This window comes from Vigna unguiculata, chromosome 10 (genome assembly GCF_004118075.2).
Source record: "Vigna unguiculata cultivar IT97K-499-35 chromosome 10, ASM411807v1, whole genome shotgun sequence".
NCBI lineage: Eukaryota > Viridiplantae > Streptophyta > Magnoliopsida > Fabales > Fabaceae > Vigna > Vigna unguiculata.
Genome location: NC_040288.1, coordinates 34,449,303 through 34,476,682, shown reverse-complemented (window position 1 = coordinate 34,476,682; position 27,380 = coordinate 34,449,303). Strand labels below are relative to the sequence as shown.

Below are 27,380 nucleotides of genomic sequence, written 5' to 3'. Positions count from 1 at the left end.
CCTAGGAATTGCATCCACTAGGTCAGGGGACTCAAGTCCCAGAGACTGTGCACGCGACTTTTTCAATTTTTTCTCCAATAATGCATAACCACCTCGAGAGAGTACATGTGGTGTATCATTAAGCCTTTGTCTTTGTTGGGCTGCTGTCCTTTTTTCCTGTCACACATAACATTATTTAATAGTTTGAATACAAAAATGTATGACTAGTGTCACTATAAACAAATTTAACAAACAAACCTGCCAGTCTCCAGACTCTCTACATGCACGAAATTGCATCCACTCCTCCTCCGAGATTTTGTACTTCTCACAAGGAGTGTCATGTTGTCTATCTCCAAACACATATAAACGTGTGAGCCTTGCCTTGAAGTCCCTCCATCTGGTGGCTATGTGAGATAAGATTTTCTTTCTAATTCGCTCAGTGTTCGGAGTAATCTCAAATTTGTGCTGTTTAAAACATAAAATATGTTATGTTAACAGTAACATAAAAAAATACTATAGTTGGTTTAAGTAAACATACCACAAGATCCTGCCATAGGAGGTTCTTCTCGACCTCCGCGACGTCATCCCAACATGCAATTGCAATAGAAACTTTCGTTTTGGCCAACATTCCTATGTAGCTACAGTACTTTTTTTCCCAAGGGCCACTGGGTTCACCCGATCGAGGATCAATGTGGACCGGCATCCTCTCTCGTCGGTTTGTGACATCCGACAACCGAGTCACAGATCTACCAGGTCCCTCCTGGTCTGATCCGGAGCTTGTCATACCTGAAACATATCATTAGGAAATGTTAACAATGAAAATATACTCAATTAACCTCTATTATATTAAAACAGGAAGAAAAATAAAAAAAAAGTAAATGTGACAATATTATTAAATAAACACCTATCAAGAAATTGTGTTCTCCCATATGCCTTCATTGTGATCACTTCGAATAGCATGGATGTCATCAGTTACATCATCAACTTTGTCTTGAATGGTTCTTGATGAGAAAGACGTTGTCTCAAGTATGTCTAGACAATCTTCATCATCATTTACGTGCATGTTTCTTCCTTCCAATACAACTGACAATTTCTGATTGGCTGGATCAATGACATAAAAATTTTGTCTTGCTTGACTAGCCATAATAAATGGTTCATTTGTATCACTCATCTTGTTAAGATCCACCAAAGTAAAGCCAAAGTCATCTGTGCTAACACCCGAATTACTATCAACCCATTTACACTTGAAAACTGGCACTCTAAAAGTCACATAATCAACTTCCCATATTTCATGTATTATTCCAAAGTAACTCATGGATGCTGTAACTGGATTCTTGTCCTTAGAACTGGCAAAATGTACAGATTCAGCTTGAAGTGTAACCCCACTATTTTGAACTCTACTTTTGTCATCTTCCATCTTTGAATAAAAACAATGATTGTTTATGTAGTACCTGCCATATGTAATGACATCATTGTTCGGTCCACGAGCTAGCCTCAATAGAGTTTCAGAAACATTTGGAGTCGCGTAAACCTTTTTCTTAAACCATGATAAGAATGTTTTGTTATGTTCATTAAGTGCCCATTTTTCACTCATTCGTGGATGTGCTGATTTCGTTTCATCAATGTGTTGCGTTATGTAAGGAATGACATCTACAGTGTTGTTTAAGATGTACAAATGGGCTTGATCAACTAATTTTCTACTAACACTTTGAATCTTCACTCCACGCACACCCTTACCTTCACATTTACCTTCATGTCTAGTCTTAGGAACTGCAATTGGTTCACAACTTGGCATATAACTTGAGCAGAATTCAATGGCTTCTTCTGCAATGTACCGCTCTATAATAGAAGCTTCTGGTCGATACTGATTCTTGACATATCCCTTTAAGATCTTCATGTATCTTTCCACTGGGTACATCCATCTCAAGAAAACTGGCCCACATAATCGAATTTCCCTCACAAGATGAACTATCAAATGAACCATGATATCGAAAAATGAAGGTGGAAAATACATTTCCAATTGACACAATAGTCTAATGGCCTCATTTTCCAAATCGTCTAACACTCGAGGGTCAATAACTTTCTTGCATATGGCATTGAAGAACATACACAAACGTGTTAGAATACCTCTGACAGAAGTAGGTAAGATGGCTCGAAAAGCTACTGGTAAAAGTTGTTGCATCAACACATGACAATCGTGAGACTTTAAACCGACTAACTTTAAATCTTGCATAGAAACAAGGCTACTAATATTTGAAGAGTAACCTTGGGGAACCTTCACACTTCTTAAACACTCACAAAAAATTTGCTTCTCTTTTCTAGAAAGAGTGTGACAAGCTGGAGGCAGGTAGGTTCGTCTTCCAATTGATTGTGCATGTAACTCAGAACGGATGCCCATTTCAGCCAAATCTTGTCGTGCTTTAACTCCATCTTTAGTCTTTCCTTTTACATTTAGTAAAGTCCCGATGACGCTATCACATACATTTTTTTCAATGTGCATCACGTCTATACAATGTCGTACATCAAGTTTACACCAATATGGAAGATTAAAGAAGATTGATCGTTTCTTCCAAATGCTTTTTTCCGTGGTCTTTTTCTTTGGATGTTTCCCAAACACAATGTCAATGTTTTCCACTTGGTTGTATATTTCTTCACCATTGCGGGGTCTCGCTACAACTTCATCCTCAGGACTTCCATTAAATGCTTTTTTTCATTCTAAGATAAGGATGATTTCGAGGAAGAAACTTTCGATGTCTTGTATACACAGTTTTCTGACCGTGCTTCAATTGAATATAACTCGTGTTTTTTTCACAAATGGGACATGCAAAATGACCTTTAACACTGTAACCGCTCAAGTTTCCATATGCTGGAAAATCATTTATGGTGCAAAACAACATTGCACGCAAACAAAACAATTCTTCAGAATATGAATCATACACATCGACACCTTCTTCCCATAATAGTTTCAAATCATCGATCAACGGCTTTAGGTACACATCAATGTCATTTCCAGGTTGTCTAGGACCCGATATCATCATAGACAACATCATATATTTCCTCTTCATGCACAACAAAGGAGATAAATTGTAAATCATCAGCAAAACTGGCCATGAACTATGTTTGCTACTTAAGTTCCCATAAGGATTCATACCATCTGTAGCAAGTCCAAGTCTTAAGTTTCTTGGCTCAGCACCAAATTCTGGAAATGTTTCATCAATCTTCTTCCATTGTGGAGAATCTGCTGGGTGTCGAAGAAGATTATCACACTTTCTTCCATCAACGTGCCATTTCAGGTTTTTTGCATCTTCTTTAATGGAAAATAGTCGTTTGAATCTAGGAATTATAGGAAGGTACCATATCACCTTAGCAGGTGGACCATCTTTGTCTTCATCGCCACTATTTCCATCAATTTTCTTTTTAAACCGCGATAAACCACATGTTGGACACGCCTTCAGTGAAGCAAACTCGTCTCTGTATAAAACACAATCATTTGGGCATGCATGTATCTTTTGATATTCCAAACCCATTGGACATAAAACTTTCTTCGCTTCGTAATTACGGATAGGTAACGTGTTATTTTCTGGAAGCATCTCCTTTAACAACTCCAACAATTCTGTGAAACTTGTATCCGTCCATCCATGCCTTGCTTTTAAACTGAATAATTTCAAAGTTGCTGACAGTCGCGTAAAGTTAGTGCATCCTGGGTACAATTGTTCCTCTGAATCGGACTTAAGAGAATCATATAAATGAACTTTTCCAAAATTCTCCTCCCCAACATCACGTACCATATCTTCTAAATGATCATTCATCCAGTCGTCTACATAATCTGTTCCTCGTGACGTTGTAGGCTTGTCTAATACTTCTCCATGCCAAGTCCAAAGTGTATAACTTCTCATTATACCAAAGATGAATAGATGATCACGCATTGTTCCTAAGTCATGACGTATTTGATTAAGACAACGAACACAAGGACAAAAATATGTCCCGTTACTTGAGATTGCGTGTTCTTGAACATATTGCAAAAACTCAGAAACCCCCTTTTCATACTCTTCACTTATGCGACCCTCATTCATCCAGCTTCGATCCATACTATATGTTCGTAAAAAACTCAATCAATCTCAAACTTTTAACTCTCACAAGGAGAGGCCCTACCCATTCGAAAAAATTATTTTTCATAATTTGCTAACACATGTACAAATAAGTCAAACATCATAAATTTCACAAAATTTTGACAGCATTTCGCATTGGTCTCTGAAGTACACGAAATGAAAATGATTAATCATGATCACAATCAAGTATGCATCCAGAGAACAACACAAATTAGCCTCAATCGAAATTTTATGAAATTTATGCATAAACCTCAATGTACACATTGTAGCAAATTATGAAAAATAATTTTTTCAAACTGTCCAATCGGACAATTCAAGATTTAATACAAACGATTAAAAATTTAATCATTTGTATTAAATCTCAAACGGGAACTAAGTTTCGCTCACTGTATACTATAAGTATAATAAATCTACATATATAAAATAACACTACAACAATAATATTCAAAAATAAAATGCAATGAGAATTATTTAAAATGCATATATCTAATAATAAATATAATTTTATTTACTAATTTTACAAATATTATTATAAAATTTTAAATAAAATATAAAAATAGTTTAAGACTAAAACTATAATGACATTTATAAATTATACAAGTAATTCTATACATACAATGAACAAATATATACATACAATGAAAAACTAACCTTCTCTAATTGAAAGACGAACTTTGATAGGAAGTCTAGGGTCTCCGCACACTGCTGGCCAAATGGGAACGAAGAGCAAGTGGGACGAATCTCAAAACGCTGCAAATGGGGATGAAAACGAAAAATAATCGGTTCAAAACGCGTAAAATCAACCCATAATTAAACCCCAACAAGTTTGATGGCGAAAACCTTTCGAAACTCACCTGGAGGGGGTCGGAAATGGCGTCGCCGGCGGGAACTCTCGCGGAAACGATGAACAGCGCGAGGGTTTCTGCGTTTCGCGCAGAGATAAGCTAAAACTTAACGTCGGGGGTTTTATGTCCGACGTTAAGTGACGTCGGGGGTGGGAGGGGCCGACGTTAAGTGACGTCTGGCGCGCGCTGGTCCGACGTCAAGGGACGTCTGTCGAGCTGGGGGCCGACGTCCTTTTTTGAGTGACGTCGGGGTATTTTTTAACAGACGTTAAGTAACATCCGCCCGCTCCAGGTCAGACGTTAAATATGTCTCATTATTTGCAAAAATGCCACCGCTCATTTTTAACGTTGGGCTTTTTTTAGGCAGACGTTATTGGGGTGACGTTAAAGGCCTTTTTTGTGTTAGTGTTTAGTGAACAGACTCTACATAAATTCCCTCCCAAACTGCAATTTGTATAATAAGACAAGATCATATTTAATTCAAGTGATATGTGTTTGTGAATCGACTTGGCTTGAATTTTATAAGAGAAACTTAGCTATTTTTTGAATCGAATTGACCTCATTATCAGTTATTCATTGATATTTTAATATGGAAAACATGCTTACATTTATTACTTGGTTAAAACCAGTCGTGGCCCGATTGTTAATCACATTATTCACTTTATTTAATTTTTAAAATAATATCAATATTTTTTTAAATTTTATTATAAATATTTATTTAATTTATAGATAATTTTTTATTAAAAATACTTATTTCAGTTTAAAAGTTATAAATTTTAAAAAGTTAATTGAATAAAACACCAAATTAGAATATCGTTTATTTATAGATTTTTTGAAAGATGGATACTTCATTGATCTTGACAATGCTTTATTTTTTTATGCAAAGATGGATAAGTGTAGCATTAACTTTAGGTCTCCCGTACAAGAAGGTCTTTAATTTTTTTTTACTATTAATATTTTTATATTAAATTAATGATAAAATTATGTTTAAGAAAACAAGACTCAATTTTTTTTAACTAATATATCTTTATTAAAGTAAAATTACAAAATTATATTTAAGAAAAAAAGTCTCAAAAAATATTTTATTAATGATATATGTCAATTAAATTAATTATAAGTTCATGTTTAAGAATAAAATTTAATTAAAATTATTATTTTTTATTGATATTAAAAATGATAATTAATAAAGTAACACTATTATTTAGTAAATTACAATTTTTTTTATGAAAAATACAATGATTATTTATCTTTATTTTCTTATAATGACTTTGGGTTCTATTTTCTTCTTTTATCTTTTTATCTCGATGTGACTTTTTTTGCTTCTCTTTACTTTTTTCTTTTCTAAAAATCCTTGTTTTATGGTTTTGAAAGATTACATTCTTTCAATTTCATATTATCCGTGTGTACCAATTTGTTCATCATCATTTATGACTAATATTTTTTTTTCTATTTGTATTGCTATTGTTTTTATTCTGTTTTAGATTTGTATTAGAAATAGAAATACGTTTCTTTTATCTAATTTTATTTTTTGGTACTTTTCGATCTACGAGTTTTAAAAGTTTTTTTTTTTTTACATATATCTTGACAATGGAACTAGAATTTTTCTACAAAACTATTAATTAGATTAGGATTTAATCTTTTAGTGGATAATAGATTAATTGGAGCATAATTCAAGTTGGATTTTCTGTAAAAAGATAATTGAAGTTTAAGGAAAAAAATATTTAGATTTAATTACTCGAATGGTGCTGACTTTGGTAGAGATGAGTCAATTTGGTACCCACTTTAAAAAAAATGTTAATTGCATCCTAGCTTTTAAAAAATGCTTCAATTACGCCTCTTTTAAACAAAAAATATTAACACCATTAACAAGGTTAGTAACTTAAGCGAAATTATAGATTTGGAAAATGGTAAACCAATTGACATTCTTAATTATATAAAAAAAATATTTTTTTTTTTTCAAATGCATACATATTATAAAATAATGGTAATAATTTTACTGTCAATTAAATGTTAAATGAAATTAATTATAAAAATTTAATAAATAATTTTGCATCAAAACAAACTAAAAAAAAAGTTATCTTTTAAGTTTGTTTTGGCCTTTTAAACTCTTGAATTACTCTATTTGCGTCATCATGTCATTCATGTCATTTCTTCTAGAAAGAGTAAATTTGCTAACCATGATTTAAGAGCACTAAGATCAATACATAGTTGATTCTCATATTTTAATTCTAAAACAGATTTAATCAACTTTCTAATTTTATTAGATATTTTAATTAAGTTTTAATTAAAGAAAATTATCTATTAATTACTCAAAAAATTTATATTTTTTAATTGAATGTTATATTAATTTTTTTTACTATTTAATAAAATAATTATTTTAACTTGTCATCTTACTTATTTTTTTTTATATATGAAAAATATGAGATTTTGAGTAATATTTGTAATAATATAAATATAAAATGACACGTGATTTTTATTATTTTTATTAAGAACTATAATTTTAAATTCGTGTTTATGGACCGATTAATGTTTGTTTTTATGGTATTAGAACCGTATATATTATATTAAATGATAGTTTAGAAAGAAGTAGAGAACAAAATAGAATAAATATTTTTAAAAATAGTAAATATATTGGAAATTATTATTTATTATTTTTATTAATATATTTTGTTTATTTGCATCGCAAAAGAGACCATACTTATGCATGATTATTAATCGGTGGAAAAAATTAGTATATATACTTTTTTTAATGTGGTGTAGTTATCTATTTCATTATTGGTTAAATTATTTATTTAGTCCCAATTTTCGTATGTAAATTTGAATTTGATCCCTCAATTTTTAAAAGTGTTAACTAGGTCCCTAATTTTGATAATTTGTTTCAATGAAGTCCATTCCGTTAAAATGGCAGAAACGACGTTAAGAGCACAGTGTCGTATAGATGTTAGACGGGACTGAACAGTGAAGTGACACATTAAATGTGGTACACATGGAATTTTGAATGTTGTAATAAATAAATAATTTCGAAAAAAAAGAAAAATGGTGTGCATTTAAGTCCAACAGAACAAAAAGAAACCAAATTAAATACACTTACAAAAGGTTTTACTTCAATCCAACAGGGAATGCTTTCTGATAAAAGGATGATATATTGCTCCATTGCCTACTCTGGACTCATAATCCCAACTTTTCACCATGCAGTCCTTAAAGAAATGACTTGGTTAAACACATCAAAGAATCTAATGGAGACGAAAACTAGAGCAAGAGGGAAAATATTCTAAGCAGGGTAATCATTAATCAACTACCATTTTGCTCGAGCAGAAGAGAACTTCAGTGTCAATGGCTGGAGTTCGTGGCAAGGACTTTGTGTAGCAATTCGGTAATAACCATGAAGCTTCATCTTCACTTCATTACTAAGACTATTATCGTTGATCCTGGATCCGACAAACCCCTCTTTCCTCCAATTTCGGCCACGAACGCAAACCCTAGAATAATCCCCAATTTGCTGGTTAATACAGGCGCTAATTCTGTTTTATTACATATTAAATGCACATCATTTTTCTTCTTTTTTTTTTCAAAATTATTTATTTATTATAGCATTCAAAATTTCATGTGTACCACATTTAATGTGCCACTTCACTGCTCAGTTCCGTCTAACATCTCCACGTCATGTCACTGTGCTCTTAACGCCGTTTCTGCCATTTTAACAGAAGAGGCTTTAGTGAAACAAATCAAAATTAAGGACCTAGTTAACACTTTTAAAAATTGAGGGATCAAATTCAAATTTACATACGTTGGGACCAAATAAATAATTTAACCTTCATTATTTTATTAATTTACTTCGAATCCTAGACAATTAATTGGTGTAATCTAAATTTTAATATACTACTAAAGGAGATGCGTTAGAAAAGATACTCTCATCATCATTTACATAAATAATATAAATAATAGTGACAACGTCAATTTTTTTATCCATATAGGTGATGATATAAAAATTATAAGAAAACATAATATCTTTTATTATACAACACATATTTTCGATGTAAGTAATCAAAACTACTTGTCCACTTACATTGAGCATATCAATTTATATTAATTACTAAATCTTATGAAATAAGTAAGATAGATAACGTAACAACATAACAACAAAACTAAATAAGAGGAACTCAATCGAAAAATATTAAAATTTAGAATACATAATATAATAAAAAAAAGTTATAATTATGTTTTTTTGTCCTTACATTAAACCATATACTTATTTTGTTTCTACACATTATAATGGTTACAAAAAATAAAAAATCCTTCTTAAAAAAAATGATACATAAAGGTTTTATTATAATATATTGTTAAATTTGATTTGTGACATGAAAAATATGTTTGTTAATCTAGAAATATGATTTTTGAATTCGAAGATAAAAATAATACTTAACCTATGAAATAATTTAATAAAAACTAAATTAAAATATCAAGTTTATAAAACACTTAAAATATAGTTGTCTTAAAAATAGTTAAACATTTTGATATGATCCTCGTAAGTCTTTTGAATTTTATTATAATTTTTATCTTTTAATTTAATATAGTACATAATGATTGATATAATAAAGATTAAATGTAAAATTAGTGAATATTAAATATCAGTTAAAGAGAAATAATGTGAAATTCTCAGGATTTTGGTTAATTCATTTCATAAAAAGGATGTACTATATAATATATAAAAATATATGAATTTTGATAAAAGATATTGAGTTTTCTCTTTGTGAAAATTGCGTGGAATTCTGAATTATATGATCTTAATATTAATCTTAACAAGATATCATGTGATGATCAATCTCGTGATTTATCACTCACCTCCTCGTCTTTCTAAGGTGCAATGTACTTTCCCAAATTGAATATCAGAATAGTCCCTTAATTTCTCATCAGATTTTCATATTTTAAATGCAATATCTGGTTATAGTGAGAACCATGGGTGATGGGATTTTTCAGAATAATAGAGGTAACTTTCCGAGTAACTTCACAATTGATTTTGGCATTGAAACTTCTTTTCTTGCTTATGTTGTTACAATTGTGATAGACGTCAAACATGTGCTCACCGGTTGAAAGAAACAATGGCTTCAGTGTGAATTGGTGCTTGCAGTACAAGTTCTAGATATAGTCTTGTTACTTAGAATCTGCAAGCTAAATGGAGAAAATGCAAGGGGATCACATCGTTTTTATTTTTATTTTCCTGCTCTCATATTTTTCTTGAATGGAATATTTGTTCTAATAAGCTAGCCAATTATAATTTAGTTAAAAAGTTCTTAATGGTTAGATTTCATTAATTATGATTTCTTTTATAATAGAAGTGAGCTAATGGAATATTTGTGCTAATTGTTAATTAAAAATAAAAGAGATACTTTTAATTAAAAACGTATTTTTTTAACCAAACATAAAGTAACATACGTACTTTCATGAAAATTACTTAATAATATTTATAGGAGATTTCAAGTGAGGTGTAATTTTCGTTTTAAAAGTATGTTTTATGATTTTGATAATTAAATATAAATTTATTTAGTAAGTTAGTAATGGAGTTATTCAATCTCTATTTTAATAAAAAAAAAATTAACTATTATATCATCTTTATTATATTTTTATTAGATGACTCGTAAATATCTAATTTTACTTTTGATAATGATCATAAATAGAATACAATTTTCATTTTACAAAGTTTTATTAAATTGAGTTTAGGTTTACACAAACTCACTTAAATTAAAAAGAAATGAGTTGAGAATATAATTATTCTCTTTGGCATTGTGGTCGTTGGTCTTTCCACACGTGTTTATGAAACGAGAAATGAGAAGAGAAACAAGCAATTGAAATTCTACCAACATAATCCATTATTATCTTTATTTATTTTTTTCAGCGTTCAATCATGAAGTTCTAAACAGAGTTTTCTTCCTCATCTACCACTGTTCCTACCCCACATTTACTATAAATACCCCAAACTCACACCATTTCTTCACCGGAACTTGTTCGCTAACCTAGCTAGCACGATCCAAATTCCAAAACCTTGCAACTCAAACTAGAGTTTTATCAAACACCTTCTGCACAAATTAACATTAACATGGACTCTCAGAGAATGAGCCAACAACACCTTCTATCCAAAATTGCCACCAATGACAAACATGGAGAGAATTCTCCATACTTTGATGGGTGGAAAGCATATGAGAGAAACCCATTTCACCCTACAGAAAATCCTCAAGGTGTTATTCAGATGGGTCTTGCAGAAAATCAAGTACGTGTGATTCTCCATAGACCCACCATGAAAAATGCAATTGTGTTTTCTTTATTATGATCAGTGGTGTTCATTTTCTTGCTGGTTTTTATGTTTTCCAGCTATGCTTTGATCTGGTTGAAGAGTGGATTCTGAATAATCCCGAAGCTTCCATTTGCACTCCCGAGGGAGTGCATCAGTTCAGAAACATTGCCAACTTTCAGGACTATCATGGGTTGCAGGAGTTCAGAAATGTAAGTCAGGAAATTAAATGAAAGCCAGACATAATATATGAAATCAATCTTTTCTCACGTAAAGTTTCATTTTATTAATTTCTACCATAATATATAAAATGTGAAATCTATTATCCGTATTTATAATCTCGATTTTAACTATCATAGAATCAACAATTTCTGATTAACACGGAGTTCAACCCACGACTTCTTCTATCCTTTTTTCTAAATTGATCTTACTTCTCCAAATTATTACTGAGGAGTTCAAACTCATGATCTTACCCTCTCTTTCCTTCTGTCTAGCGACTATTTCACCTTATCGGCCATTAAACTCATAAGAAAGGTGCAATTTTTTCTGGTTTTTCAGGCTATTGCGAATTGGATGTCAAAAGTGAGAGGAGGTAGGGTCAGGTTTGATCCAGACCGTATATTGATGAGTGGAGGAGCAACAGGGGCCAACGAGCAAATCATGTTCTGCTTGGCTGATCCTGGAGATGCCTTTATGATTCCTACCCCATTTTATCCAGGGTATGTACCTTCTCTTCCTTAAAATATGTGTTCATTCAATGAATGTCTCTGTGCTACTCACTATCAAACTTTTAAAGTGAAAAAACAAAACCAAACATTCATAAAGCCTTATAATAATAATAATAACACCTCTTCTTTTTATTTAAGGCGAAATTCAATGTCTTCACATTCTACTTACTTTAGTTTCAACGGCTTTTCTCAATATAATATTCATCAGACTGATATTTTTGTTTCTGATGAACATTTTATGTATATCTGCTTACTGGTTTAAGTCTGGAATACTGTAGAAGTAGCCTAATATTTTGACAGATTACGTTATCTGAAGTATCTAAGAAAACGTGGCATTCAAGGGTTTTTGTTGCGGACACCAAATAAGGTGAAGCTTGGGTTGTATCAATCAAAAAAATGTATCACTAATAGATGAAATAATTGAGTCAGTTTTAATTTTATAAGCAAAATAAACTTTATAAAAGATGTGAAGAACAACAACACAAAGAATGACATGATCTTAATTTTTTTGTGATATTAATTAAGGTTTTTTCTTTAAGTTAAACTGATTAATTTTATTTTTAATGTTACAAATGTTTCTAATATATTATTCTCCACTGTTAAAAATAATATTTGGGTTTAATAACTTGTAAAACAAAAAAATTGACTTGCAATTATTTATAACTTATATGCGGATCATTAAATTATAATTATTTTTTCTATCTTTTTATTACGAAATATATATCCTCTTATGGTATGAATTTCTCTTCTGATCTTTGTTGCATTTTTGTGATAATTTGGAAAAGAAAGATCAGAGAGTGCGACGGTATGAGGTTAGTCAACACGCGTGTGGTTTTTCGTTCACATATATGTTAAGTCCAAATTAGACACTTCGTGATGCAAGCTAAGTGGATTATAACTATACGTTGACCTTTAGAAAATGGAACATGGAAACTATGAACATTTAGGGTGACCTCATATTCAAACACAAACGTCAGCACAATACAATAATTACACACACATGCAGCTCTATAAATTTTTCAGAAATTTAATTCCGTAGGTCAAAATTTCTTCAAAATATCAAATTTAAAGAAAATCTTTTTTTATTTTTATTTTTTTCAAGGAATGTCTTTTGCCCTAAACCCAACTATGTTCTTCTTTTAACTGATTTCTGCATTGATATATTTAAATTTGCAATTAATTTGCTTTAGAGATTATGCGCTTTTTACTGAAAATAACTTTTTAAAACTTTATTCAAGACTCTTGTAACTCTTTCCAGCTACCCACTTAATGCGTGGACCACAATATATAATATATTCACTGTGGCTGAATTGGTCAAAGGAGAATTAAACCTGATAGGGTGATTACACGCATGTTATTATAATAACGTGATGTGATTAAGAGGTGGAAAAATTAATTAACAACTTCTCATCAATGGCAAAATGTGATCATATATATGATTACGTAAGTGTATACTTACACAACACAAAACACAAAGAATGACATGTATGCTTTTAACAGAGTGATAAAGATTGATATATCTTCATATTTTACTACAGATTCGTTCGTGACTTGTGTTGGAGAACCCAGGTGCAGTTAATTCCTGTTCACTGTCATAGCTCCAACAACTTCAAGATAACAAGAGAAGCTCTTGAAGAAGCGTACAAAAAAGCCAAAGAGGACAACATCAACGTTAAGGGGCTGATCATAACAAACCCCTCTAACCCTTTAGGAACAACCTTGGACAAGGACACGTTGAAGAGCTTAGTGAGCTTCATCAACGAGAAAAACATTCACTTAGTCTGTGATGAAATCTACGCAGCAACTGTGTTCAGTAGTTCCCCCAGTTACGTAAGCGTGGCTGAAGTGATCCAAGAAATGGAACACTGCAAACGTGAACTAGTTCATGTCATTTATAGTTTGTCCAAAGACATGGGGTTCCCTGGTTTCAGAGTTGGCATAGTTTATTCATTCAACGATGAAGTGGTGTCGTGTGCAAGGAAAATGTCTAGCTTCGGCTTAGTCTCGTCGCAAACCCAACACATGCTGGCTTCGATGCTTTCCGATGAAAAGTTTGTGACGAGGTTTCTTTCAGAGAATTCAAGGAGGTTGGAAGAAAGGCACGAGAAGTTCATGAAGGGGCTTGAAGAGGTTAACATCGCTCGGTTTCCAAGCAGTGCAGGACTTTTCTTCTGGATGAACTTGAAGAGTTTGTTGGAGGAACCAAGTTTTGAAGCTGAGTTGAAGCTATGGCGTGTGATCATTCACGAGGTGAAGCTGAATGTGTCACCAGGGTCTTCTTTCAACTGCTCTGAGCCTGGTTGGTTTAGGGTTTGCTTTGCCAACATGGATGATGAAACAGTGGATATTGCACTCAACAGGATTCGTGAACTGGTGGGGAAAGAAACAAAGAAACCAGTGGGAATCAAACGTTGGCAACTGAATCTTAGACTCAGTTTTTCTTCGAGGATGTTTGATGAGAGTGCCATGTCTCCTCATTCACCTCTTGCATCACCTCTTGTTCAAGCCACTTGAATATTCGACAAGGGTTCTGCATGAACATCTATCGTTTCAACAACTATGAACTATGATATTGTCTGAGTCTGAAAAAAATTTATAATTTTTTTTCTTTTTGATAATTAGGTTTGTTAATGTTGTGGAGGGTGCTTAGGGTATTTTCACGTTTAGGTTGTCCTAAAGGGCTAACTGTGTAAGGTAGCTAGGGTGACTGAAATGATCGGTGCAATATTGCAGTTATACATATGATTGGAATAAATTTGCCCATTTTATATTTGGAGAAAGTTTTCGTTTTTCCATACATGTAACATTCATGCATGAATCAAATAGTGATTGTTTTCTTCAATGATTCATCGTAACTGCGTTGGATTATATATTTTTAATTAATTTTATGAACTTGTAACGTAAAGTTAAATTGTCAGAAATACTGAAGTTTCTAAAATATATATTTTAAAAGTTGAATAAAAAATTATATATTTTTATTTATAATAGTAATTATTTTAATTACTAATAATTTTTTACTTTATGAATTAGTATCAAAATTAATTACTATAGTGATTAATAATTTTTTGTCACAAAAATTCATTATTAAAGAAACATTTTTTTAGTGAGTCTTACTTGAATGGAGTCCATTCTCACATCCTAATTTCTTGGTAAATGTTGTTCTTTTAAGTGATTCACAATTTTTTATTAAAAGACAATTATTCTGTTATTCTTTTAAGAGAATTAACCTCTTTTGAGTATTGTACAACCTTCCACTCATACCTTTAAAAGAAGTAGATTTAAAAAACTAAAATGACATTTTTAAAGCACATGTTAGCATAATACTAATGGAAAGAAATAAGGTTAATTATATAATAATTGAAGGTTTATCGATTGATTAAAGTTTCGAACTTTATGTGACCGATGTGCATATATATGCATAGCGTCACTCGTTCCGTGCATGAATCACATGATATTATTTATTATATTGAGATATTCAATGTCATTCTTTGGTACCTTAATTCGCAAGGGAGAGAATATGATGACTATAGTGTGAAAAGGGTACTAATTAAGTGTCTTATTTTGGTTGTGCATATCTACTCATCCAATCTAATAAAGTTTAAACTATTAAATTATGATTATTATTATACCTACTTATATTCTCTGATTGAATGCACCACGACTCCTTATATACCACTACCTTGTTGACTGAAACCACACCCCAGTCAATTTCTATTTTTTATTTATTAAAGTAATTATGTTTGAAGTGAGTTATTTATAATATGCTAATTAATGAGAAGTTGAAAGTATTTGAAGACAACCATGTCTGAACAAGATTCACAGCTTTCGTCTTTTTCTCTGTTTATATTATATTTCTAAAGGTTAGTAAAATACCTTACTTTTTCAGGAAATGATTCATTTTATCTACTGTCATTAAACTTAAGACAACATTAATTGCTATTTTTTTTAATTCACTTGATTTTTTATTATTTTAGCTATTTAGTAAAAACAGAAAACATTGGTTATATATTTTTAATAGAGACCTGATACTTTCACACTCTTTATTCTCTGCTTCCTGAAGAAATTTCATGTAAGAATTTTTTATTTAATAGCTTAGTTTAAACTTAAATTAATCATATTAATTTAATATTTCGTTATTAAACATGATCTTAACAACTTTGTATAATAACATTTTATTTAATAACTTAATTTAAACTTAAATTTACCATATCAATTTAATGTTTTATTATTAAACATGATTTTCAAATAGGAGTATTTATAAAAACTGGTGTAAAAGAAAATTTTATCTTTTGATTAATATAGACATTATAACAAGAATATTTTTAAATAAAAACCATTTTAATTAGAGACCAATTTAAACATTTATTTTTTGCTACTTAAAACTTTTTTAGTTAATATTAAAAGATTAATTTAGAATCTAATTTACAAATCAATTATAATATTTTATACATAAAAGAAATTATTTTAGATATTAATCAATTTTAATTTATAAATTAATATTTAAATTAGTTATCAAAAATAATTAATTATGTTTTGCTCTTAAAATTAGTTTTGATTTAAGAATTTTATGTGCAGTGACATATTTCAACACGTCAGTCTAAAACAATTGAGGTTGTGTTTTCATTTTTATTATTTTTAATTACGTTTTCTTTTCGAACCATAGAATAAGTAAACCACTTATCATACTTTTTAGAAAGTAAAAAGTTTAACACATCACACAAGAAATCTCTGAGAAACTTCCACTGCATAATATGATCAAATAGTTTGGAACCAGTTGCTATCTATCTTTACTTACAAGTTCCAAAAACTATACTATGAAAAAAACGACTTCTACTTTTCTAAAATTTCTCTATTTATTATATTTGCATCGAAATATAGTTTATGAAAATTCCTATAGATATTTGAGAAACAATCCAGTCCCAGATAGCTATATATCATCACCTTTATCTTCTGAGGAAATCTTTTGTCGAGATTAGGGTATGTACTTGATAGATGTTGAAAACAACAAGTGTGTGCTTTTGTTTCCATTTGTATTATTGTTCTGATACGTGTAACTATGAAATATGGTGAAGAATAAATATCCGAGGTTAGAGCATGGCTTTTCCAATTTGTTATAATTCGTTCTTACATTTTTGGTCGGATAAAAAGTGAAAGGAAAGGTGTGTTGAGTGTTGTTACTTTTCAGGTCTTTTTCCACCATTGGAAGGGAACACAGTGACCCACACATTCTGCATTTTCATTGCATCGCATATCAAAATTCAACTCTCTGTCTCTGAAACCAAACCTAACTAAGTCTTCGCATGCAGATGATAACTCACAAATGAATCTGAGTGGAAAACAAAATCTAAGGTACCGAACTGATGATTTTGTGGCAATTGAGTGGTGCATAATTGGAAGCTTTTCTTGTCGTCTGGGACATGTTCATTCGTTTCCTGTTCCTTGACACTGTTAGAACATTCATGCACTAATTACGTGAGTTTGTGGTACTTTAATGCTTCAGGTTCCATCAGTGCTTAATGCTTTGAATGGTGAACAACAATGAAGGGTCGCAATTTGCAAATTGCAAGCTAAATATGTGTAAGTCATTATCTAAACTCATACACAGTTGAATAGAAGGTTCGTTTGATGAAATAGTGGCTCAGCTGGGCCACTTGGCTATTGCACATTCTGTAACATCTCCCTCTCATGATTATCATTGTTATGTTTGATTTTATGTCCTTAGAAACAAAACTTGAGGTACTCAAATCTTCACACTTCTAAAATATGAGAACAAATTAATTCATGGAAATAAAAGAAGAATCATAATTTTTTTTTATTATTATTATTATTAGTGTTAAATAATTATTTTTACACATTTTGAATTATCAGAACATCTCATAGTTGATTATGTCTGGAACATATAGTAATTCGTTATCCTCCCATACTCCAATAATTGACTGTCTCTTTCCTTAAATTGATTACTCTTTCGATATTGAAAATATATATTATACTATAAGAATTTTGTTTGTTTAATTTAAAACTAAAATTATATATCTCATGTGAATTTGGTCTATGTAAATAATATACTAAATTATTTTATATTAATATAAAATTTTGTGTGTTTGATTTGTGCTAAACATACTATCATGTAACTATAAAATTTGATAAAATCTAAAAAGTATTAAATAGTATAACATTTGATGTTGGTGATTTTGTGAAAAAAAGAAGAAGTTGTGTTTCTATCTATAGTGACCCAATTTAATATAGTCTTTCTCTTCCCAATATGGATGTTGAACATACAAGCATTTTTCAGGTTAATTTATCAAATATTATTAATTTACTTTTGTATTTTCTTAAAAGGTTGGATTTTTAAAATTTTACCAACATGGTTGGTATCATCTCTACACCAGGTTCCTTCTACATACACACCATCTTTCAATCTTAACCTAAGTTCTTTTCAAGTTCATCTCACAGTATATTCAAGACATCTACATTCACATCACTATATGCTTATAATTCAACTTCACCTATTGTTAGATATGTATAAACTGTGAAGGAAAAAAAAAAAAACATAAGAGATATTTGGTGAAAACAATTCAAAGAAATTTTGGTTATTAATTTATTAGAACCTTGATCAATATATAGAGTACAATATCCCATCACAGAAAAAGAAAAGTAAAACCTAATAAAATAATAAAACAGAATATTTGATAATAATAATAATAATAATAAAAGAGAATCAAATATATGATATCTTTATCAATATAAATTAAAGCAAAGTAAAAAATGTATAATATTGGGTTGTTGTCGATCTACAATGTCTTTAGAACAATATGATAATAAAGGGGATGATGAAGATGATAATGGTTAAAATGATGATAATATTGAACAACAATTTACCATTCTAATTGAACCGAATATGGAAAACACCGAAGACTTAGAAAACAACAAAGAATACCATCATGTAATACTGATTCATACAAATAAATATTTATATTGGGATCATCATTTATTTTTATTTTAATGGATTTGATTAGCTATAATTTTTTTCTTACTTTATTAACTGTCATATATTCAATTATTTAAATTAATTTTAAACATTAAATTAATTAAATAAAAAAATAGAAATAAATTCCATTAGATATAATAAAATAAAAATTAAAAAATATTTTACTTTAAACAAAAATTAAAACCACTTCAATATAAAATATTACTTTTAAAGAAAAAGTTTTCGAGTCTTCGAATGTACCAGGACTTCAATTTAAAAAAAAAAAAAAATCATGCTACCTCATATGAATTAAAATGTGTTATTGAACAAGTATGAACATATTCGATCCTCAATACTAAATGTACATTAGTTATCAATTTTAAACATAACAATATCCATTCATCCAAATATTTCACTACAACTAATTTGCTAATTTGTTGCTTTTAATTTTTTTACAAATATTGAATCAACCCAAAGGTATTTTAAATTCAATTTCACCAAACCACTAATCTAATTAATATAGCTCCTCGAGCATCTTAACAAGTGGAATCTTGTTGGGGGTTTTGAAGTTTTTTAACATAGGAGACATATTATATATATTAATTGTTTTATTTTATTCTATATTTACAATATTTAAATTTTATTTTTTTAAATTTAAATAATAACTAAATATATTTTTATATAAATAAATGTTTAAATTTGAAAAATTTTCTAAAAATTAATTTTAAAAAATTATTCTGTAAATATTTCCAACAAACATCTCTTATATAATAATCTTTTAATGTGTTATTGACAAAATAAAACGTGATTACATATTGAAAGTTCCATTCCAAAAGATAGATGAAAAACAGCTATATTTTTTGTGAGAGACCAAATGTTCATCGCAAACATCCCATAAATGAATCCACCTCAAAATTTATATATATCTTTAGTAAATACATACCTAAATGCACCGCAAAATTTAACACGTTACTTATGTTCCCATATATTTTAATATATATATATATATATATATATATATATATATATATTAAAAACAAAGTTAGTTAATTAATTTACGTAATGATTAATTATATTTTAATAAAATAAAACTCAGTTTATAATATTCAATTATGAATTTAAGATAATTTATGATTTTTTTTCCATGAATGGAGTCCATTTTCACATCTAATTTATTGACAGATGTTGTATATTGTTTATGGTAGACTTATAATTTTGTGATTTTTCAAGTTCATTATTTGAAACCTTAATTTATAAGGGAGAGAATATGATGATTATAGTTAGAGTTGTCAAATTAGTCCATAATTCATGGGTCCGTCTTGATCTATTCTTCGATAACTCTCCTTTAGGGGATCCTAAGGTAGGGGTAAAAGAAAAGTTACAGCATTTGAAACCCCTCTAAAAGTGTGTTAGAGTCAAGGTCAAGGTGGATTAGACCTCATTACAAGACTTTAATTAACTCTTAACAACATATTTAGCTTGAGTCAAAGGTCGAGCATAGTTGTCTCAAGCTGAAGATCGAGACGGGGTGACCCAAATTAAGGTTGGAATTATCCATTTCGAACAAAAGCTCTAAACAGGCTGACCCGAACCTAATGCCAAAACAGGCCAACCCAGAAAAAAGGTTGAGATGAATTGATACATGGGACGAAGGTTGAGACGGGTTATCCCATACCGAGGCCCGAGACAACCAATCTGGGTAGAAGCCCGAGACAGGTTGGCTTGAGAGGAAGGTCGAGTCGAATAGGTTGGGATGAAAGATGATACAAGCTAGGGTCGAGCAAAAGCCCAAAACGGATCGAGCTAGGTTGAAGGTTGTGATAGGCCAAGCTAAAGGTCAAGACAGGTCGGTAGAGATGTAAGTCTAGACAGTTCGACCCGAGCCAAAGGTCGAACCGGGAACATCGACCAACTTTCAATCGATGTTAGCCAGGGGCCGACTCGACCGACCTTTATTCGGGTTTGACTTGACCGACCTTTGTTCGAGGCCTACTCTGCCAAATTTGGCCGAATTTTGAGTTGGGCCGACTTAGCCGGATTTGGTTAGGACCAACTCAACTGAATTTGATCAAGGCCGACTTGATCAAAATTCGATCAAATTTTGAGTAAGGTCGATTTGGTCGAATTTGGCCAAGGTTGACTTAACCAAATTCGTTTCAATCAAGGTTGATTCGACCAACAATGGTCTTTCGCCCAAATTTCGGTTGGAATCGACTTTACTGATTTTGGCCGAATTTTCGCCACGATCAACTTGAACAAATTCAAGCTAATTTTGACAAGGGTTGACTCGATCAAATTCGGCCTATTTCAATCTTGGTCAACTTGGCCAAATTTCAATATAGGACCACTAAGATGAATTGCGACTGGGTCAACTCAGTCATATTCTGACGAATTTCGATCATGATCAACTCAAGCAAATTTTAACTAGCTTCAACTCGACTGAATTCAGTCGAATTATAACTGAGGCTAACTCCACCAAATTTCGAATGCCTTAAATCAACCGAATTGTGACGAATTTTGACCTAGGCCGACCTGCCTAAATTCGGCCAAATTTTAATCAGAATCGTCTTGGCCCAGTTCTATCTGAATTCAAACTCTGTTTTAACTGTATTAAGTAGTGACCATCAATTTAAAAAAATCTAAGGCGTGATCGAATTTGTTTTCCTTGCTGGATTTTGGCGGACATAGAGACAAACATTCATCAATGAGAAAATGATAAAATAATGAAAAATTAGAAATGGGGACATACTCGAACACAATTTAGGATGATGTGATCGGAATCGGTGGAAGAAGAGGGCGTGGCGTGGTGAAGAGTAGCAGGAGAAGCATAAGAAAGAAGAAATACGCAGGACGGATTGGTTGTGTCGGGATCGTACTGCCTAGTGTAGAGCAAGGCTTCGAATCATTGGTCCTCCTTCTGTTTCCTCCCAAATGAAAGGCTTCAAAATCATAAGCACAAATATAAAGCATTACAACACAATCATTTACATATCATTAATGTGGACTCCTCGATAACTTCAAGTTAAGTGATGATATAAAATTCTAGTTTGAGTCTCCATTTTAGTTAAAGGGTGATATAGCATCAAATTTCATGACAGTTATTTTAATAAACTAAACTACACCAATGAATCTAAAAAGGCCAATAGATATGTCCTAAATTGAATTCTGAAAAAATTATTTTTAAAATGAAAATTAGTATATTTAATATTATTTTTCAATCAAATTACATTTTATAAATTTAAACATTCAAAATCAAATTCTATCGTAGTTCATACTCCTTTACTCACATATTAGTTTCTCCTTTTCGGATACAGCCACTGTAATGAATGTATAAATAGTTGAAATTTAAGTGCATATGATCAGGTGTGAATTCAACAAAAACTATGCAGAGTATTATTATCAGTATCAGTGTATACACGTATAGAATGAGCGTTCAGAGAGAAAAAAAATCATGGCATAACAAATCAAATGCCAAACCAAAGGACGTAGAATCTATAAATACTTGCTTTTATGAATATGGATAAACCTATTACTAGGACAGCAGCATTTGAGAGCATTGTACAAAATAAACTTTACCTTCTTAGTGGTACAAAAGAACGGAAAATTGGTTATAACAAATATCTAAGGAGTGGGTGAAGTGTCAAAAAGGAGAAACAAAATCACAATTGTTTCACCATGAAGGAACTTTTACAACTGCAACCACCAACTGCACTGGGGTTTTCAGTCACCTGCACATGAAACCAGAGTCGGTAAATTGTCATCGGTTATATGCCTTAATGATTTTAATATGCAACCTTATAGCACAGAACAAAGTAATGATAAGTGATGATCATATACATATTACATCCCAAACAGTTATGTAAGTTTTCATGTCAACACTATTTTGCAGACATACTACACTTTTCTCATGGAAACAGCAGTAATTGAAGAAAATATAAGTTATCACAAACATGCTATTGAAGTGCCGCTGCAAAAATTTCTCTTTAATAAACATGAAATCATGAAACGAACAAGAGAAAAATAAGGTTATGAAATCATTTAAGAGTGGATCCAGACAGTGTTATCACAGATGATGGTTATTGCTGATTCTGCTTAGAGGGGATAAGTAATATCAGAGTATCGAATCATGCTTCTTAAATGTTTTAGTATCAAAAGACAGAACAAGAAAAATTAAAGGATTACGTTGTTGATTACAAATCAATTCAAATCTGTTAAGATTTTGATTGCAACAGGTCTGCGAAATTTTTTTAAATAATTTCAGATAAATTCCAATTTTATTTTTGTTTTTTGCACTTCAAAATTCCCGAGATTTCATAAGATGGATTATTAGTGTCCTCAGAAATCAGAACTATAACATAGTAGTGAAATCAGCAACACGCAAATCCAAAACTCACTATTAACACATGCAGATCAGCTAGACCGACAACAATTGTATGCATGCGGTACTAAAGGAGATAAATAGGTGTGCATTGATACTTTTTCTGAAAACTTTATGAGAATACAGCATAGGGCGTGCTTAGCTTAGCCTATTTTTGATGCAAATTTTCTTCTTTTTTTTCTTTTTTGAAAATTTTTATGAGAGCAATCGAAAAGAAAAAGGAAACAAGTATTTCTTAAAAGAAATCAATTTACAAACGTGCACACAAAACATTCTTCCCTAGGTGTAACCATAAATATAAAGTTCTGTGACAACAATGGTGCAGTGCTAATATGAAGACAACAGTTTATGCTCACTCACAAGTGAAATTGTCTTACCACGAAAGCTGAACGGATTAGCTCCTCAACATAATCAACCGTTGCCCCTTTTACAAATTCGTATGATATGTTGTCAACGACCAATTTAGTTCCTTCTCTCTCAAAAACTCTACAATGTAGTGATAAAAATGTCAGAACAAGGGCTTAGCATATCATTATTGAAATTTCCATGAGAAAAGGTAATACCTATCATCTGAGTTAATTCGGTCATCAAGATTAAAAACATATTGGAATCCAGAACAACCACCAGTTTCCACACTCAAACGAAGCATTTTTCCACTAGTCGATGATTCACTTGCTTCCAGTTCCTTCATTTTCTGTTGCGTTGACACGGTGTAGAAATGAGTCAATAATAAGTATTGAACTCACGTTGTAATATATACAGCTTCATGGAATTAAATTAGTAGAATCAAATTTAGAAAGGATGACCCTACGATGCAATAAGTAATTTAGTATAACCTGCATCTTCTAAACAATAGTCACATCACATAAATTATGTATTCCAACGACGTGCGCCAATCATCGAAGAAATACTGAACAAAGCTTGTTTGTGTTTTTCCCTATACTATAATGGGACACAAAAAACCACCACAATTTTCCATTGCCAAAATACAAATCGAGGTACAAATCACGTACGCAAATCAATAGCTATACCAAGCAAAAAATAAAAACATATTTTAATTGTACTAAAGCAGTGACCATCAATTTACAAAAATCCAAGGCGAGATCAAATTTGGTTTCCTTGCTGGGTTTCAGCGGGCATAGAAACAAACAAAGATCAATGAGAAAATGATAAAATAATGAAAAATTAAAAGGGGACATACTCGAATACAGTTTGGGGTGATGTGAACGGGCTCAGCGGAAGGAGAAGAGGACGTGGCATGGTGAAGAGTAGCGGGAGAAGCATAAGAAGAAGAAAGACGCAGGAGTGATTGGTTGTGTCGGAATCGTGCTGCCCAGTGTAGAGCAAGGCTTCGAATCATTGGTCCTGCTTCTGTTTTCTCAAAATGAAAGGCTTCAAAATCATATTCATATGCACAAATATGAAGCCTCACACAATATTATGTAAGGATAACACAATCATTTAAGTATAAATCAATCTTATAAAATGTACTTGTAATATATATATATATATATATATATATATATATATATATTAATTTGCTGCTGGTATTTCCAATTAATGTGAACTCCTCAATAACATCAAGTTAAGTGATGATATAACATTCTAGTTTGAGTCTCCATTTTAGTTAAAGGATGATATAGCATCAAATTTCATAAGAACGACACTTATTTTAATAAATTTAAGAGTCAATCAATTATAATTACGGCTAAAAACTAGATCACACACCCAAATGGAACCAGCTATATGGAAACGAGCGAATAATACTAATCTTACCAACAGAGAAGAGAAGCCTCAGGGATGCTGCGCCGGTCTCTTGCGTTCTGAAATACAAGAATTTATAGAATTATAGGAAAAAAATTATATATTGTAGGAAGAAACTTCCTTATATTGCTTGTTGTTTGGTGTTGGGCTTCAAGACTTTTCTTATAGGGTTAGAAAAAATATATTGAATTACACAATTTAAGACAGTAAGTTAGACTTTCAGATTATGCAATCCTAAAACTTATATTTAAAAGTCTGTATTTTAGAATATACAATTTAAAAGTCTTTTTTACGAAAAAAAATAATTTATAGATTGTATAATTCAAATTAGACTTTAAAATTTGGAATGATTTACAGATTGAGTAATAAAAAACTTATATTTTGTACCAAAAAAATTTTACAATATGAAATCCTGAAAGATATTTTCAGATTACAAATTCCAAAAGTTATTTTTTACATTAAAAAGACTATTAAATTGTGTAATTAAAAAGGCATTTTCAAGTTACAGAATTTAAAACATTTTGCTGACGTAAAATCTCAATGTTTCTATCATGAATTCACCATACACCTCATGGACAAAGTTGTGGTGTCAACAAGTGATGGTAAGAAAAATGAATGATGATATTTTGACATCATACAGTCATTTGATAATTTAAAATAATGATATTTTAATTATATTTATATTATTTTTTAATATATATATATATATATATATATATATATATATATATATATATTAAAATGGAGTGTCAAATATATATATTGTTAACTAGTATCAAAATAACTTTTTCCTAAGAGAATAAGACAATTTGTCTTTACACACCCGTAAAGATGGAAGATGAAACTACAGTGATTCAAATGTTGGAACTTCTAATTCTTAAACACCAAAATTTTGATTAAATAATTGGAAAAGGGATATCCCAACTCGCAAAAAACATGTGCAAGATACGAATTACAAATCAACCAGAAATCCCCACCCCATCCACGAAATCACCATAACGAAAATCCCCCCAATTCGAAAAATAATGTCAAATGAAGCCCCAACAAAATGATGCAAAGAAGAGAAAAGAAACAAACCTGCGTCGTCGTCGCCGATTGTTTCACCACCGTCAGTCACCTTCGCCGTTATGGAGACTCTCTTTCGTTATGGACTGTTGCAGTAAGAAGAAGAAGCTTAGGAACCATCAACTAGGGCAAATCAATTGAATAAGAGAAACTAATTTGAAGAATTTTGCGAACGAAATCGAAGATTAGAAAAGGAATCGAAGAAAAGACGAACCTGTGTCGCGTAGGGCCGCTGTCGGTGTGGTCGCTGCCGCCGATGTGATCGTCGCCGGAGTCAACCCCGAACTGGGATTGGGCTGGGTTGCGTGGGTGTGGTAGGTTTTCGCTCTCTATCTGTCGCGTGCTGCTGCTATGCTGTTTAATGTTTTTGTTTGTGGCTCTCTGGACAGAAATGAAGGAAGGGCAAAACAAAAACAATCAAAGCTGTAAAACGGGGTTGGCCCCGTCCAGTGGCATTTAATGTCCATAAGTAATAACTATTATTACAGTATTGTAAGTTTGTTACTTTAGAATATATATATATATATATATATATATATATATATATATATATATATATATATACTAGCCTTCAAAAGCACTGTCATGTATATATGTATTTTTAAATATAGATGATAATATTAATAGATAATGATAGTATAATGTTATTAAGTTAATATATAAAATAAAATTATATTTATTAAAAATAAAGTGTAATATATAAGAAAAGATGAGAGAATAATTGTTGATCAATAAATAAAAAGTTTGTAAAAGTAAGGGTAAGTTTAAAAAAGTTAATAAATAATTATATTTTAAAGGATAAAATTAGTATTTTGAAATGTGGACACAAAAGAGGGTATCCTACCCTCGTTTGTGTTCATATTTCGTTATTCCAATTTTACCCTTAATTATTATTTTAAAAACTAATTATTTTATAAATAGGTTACTTTTAATTCGTCTAAAAACCTCTTATGTTTTAACCCGTTGTATTAAAAACTTCTCTTATGTACATATTTTATTTTTCTAATTTTACATTTAACAATTATTTTAAAAATTCATTATATATTCTTTATTAAACAGAACTGAATCGAATCGAATTGAACCAGACCGAACCGGGTCGGACCGAACCGCACTAAACCGAACCGAACCGAACCGGACCGTACCAAACCGAACCGAATCGAACCAGACCAAACCGAACCAGACCAGGCCAAACCAAACTGAATCAAACCGCACTGAACCGAACCGGACTGGACCAAACCAAACCAGACCGGACCGAACCG

The 27,380-nt window shown here is 31.0% G+C and overlaps 3 protein-coding genes across 3 annotated transcripts; 1 reads left to right on the top strand and 2 right to left on the bottom strand.

Moving 5' to 3' along the window:
- Positions 1–383: 383 nt before the first annotated feature.
- LOC114165590 lies at positions 384–4,067 on the bottom strand. Its single transcript, XM_028050175.1, has 4 exons — positions 2,813–4,067; positions 913–2,682; positions 531–765; positions 384–444 (listed from the first exon to the last, which is right to left on the bottom strand). Exons 1-4 carry the CDS (start codon positions 4,065–4,067, stop codon positions 384–386), a joined length of 3,321 nt encoding a protein of 1,106 aa, XP_027905976.1.
- Positions 4,068–10,943: 6,876 nt separating this feature from the next.
- LOC114167484 (1-aminocyclopropane-1-carboxylate synthase-like) lies at positions 10,944–14,702 on the top strand. The gene is made up of 4 exons (XM_028052579.1): positions 10,944–11,198; positions 11,300–11,431; positions 11,778–11,938; positions 13,486–14,702. The coding sequence occupies exons 1-4, from the start codon at positions 11,028–11,030 to the stop codon at positions 14,459–14,461; spliced, it is 1,440 nt and encodes a 479-aa protein (XP_027908380.1). The 5' UTR covers positions 10,944–11,027; the 3' UTR covers positions 14,462–14,702.
- A 7,578-nt stretch (positions 14,703–22,280) lies between these two features.
- Positions 22,281–26,555, bottom strand: LOC114166009 (iron-sulfur assembly protein IscA-like 2, mitochondrial). The gene is made up of 7 exons (XM_028050665.1): positions 26,336–26,555; positions 26,134–26,207; positions 25,069–25,115; positions 24,494–24,663; positions 23,856–23,986; positions 23,670–23,778; positions 22,281–22,642 (listed from the first exon to the last, which is right to left on the bottom strand). The coding sequence occupies exons 4-7, from the start codon at positions 24,650–24,652 to the stop codon at positions 22,574–22,576; spliced, it is 468 nt and encodes a 155-aa protein (XP_027906466.1). The 5' UTR covers positions 24,653–24,663; positions 25,069–25,115; positions 26,134–26,207; positions 26,336–26,555; the 3' UTR covers positions 22,281–22,573.
- Positions 26,556–27,380: the final 825 nt, after the last annotated feature.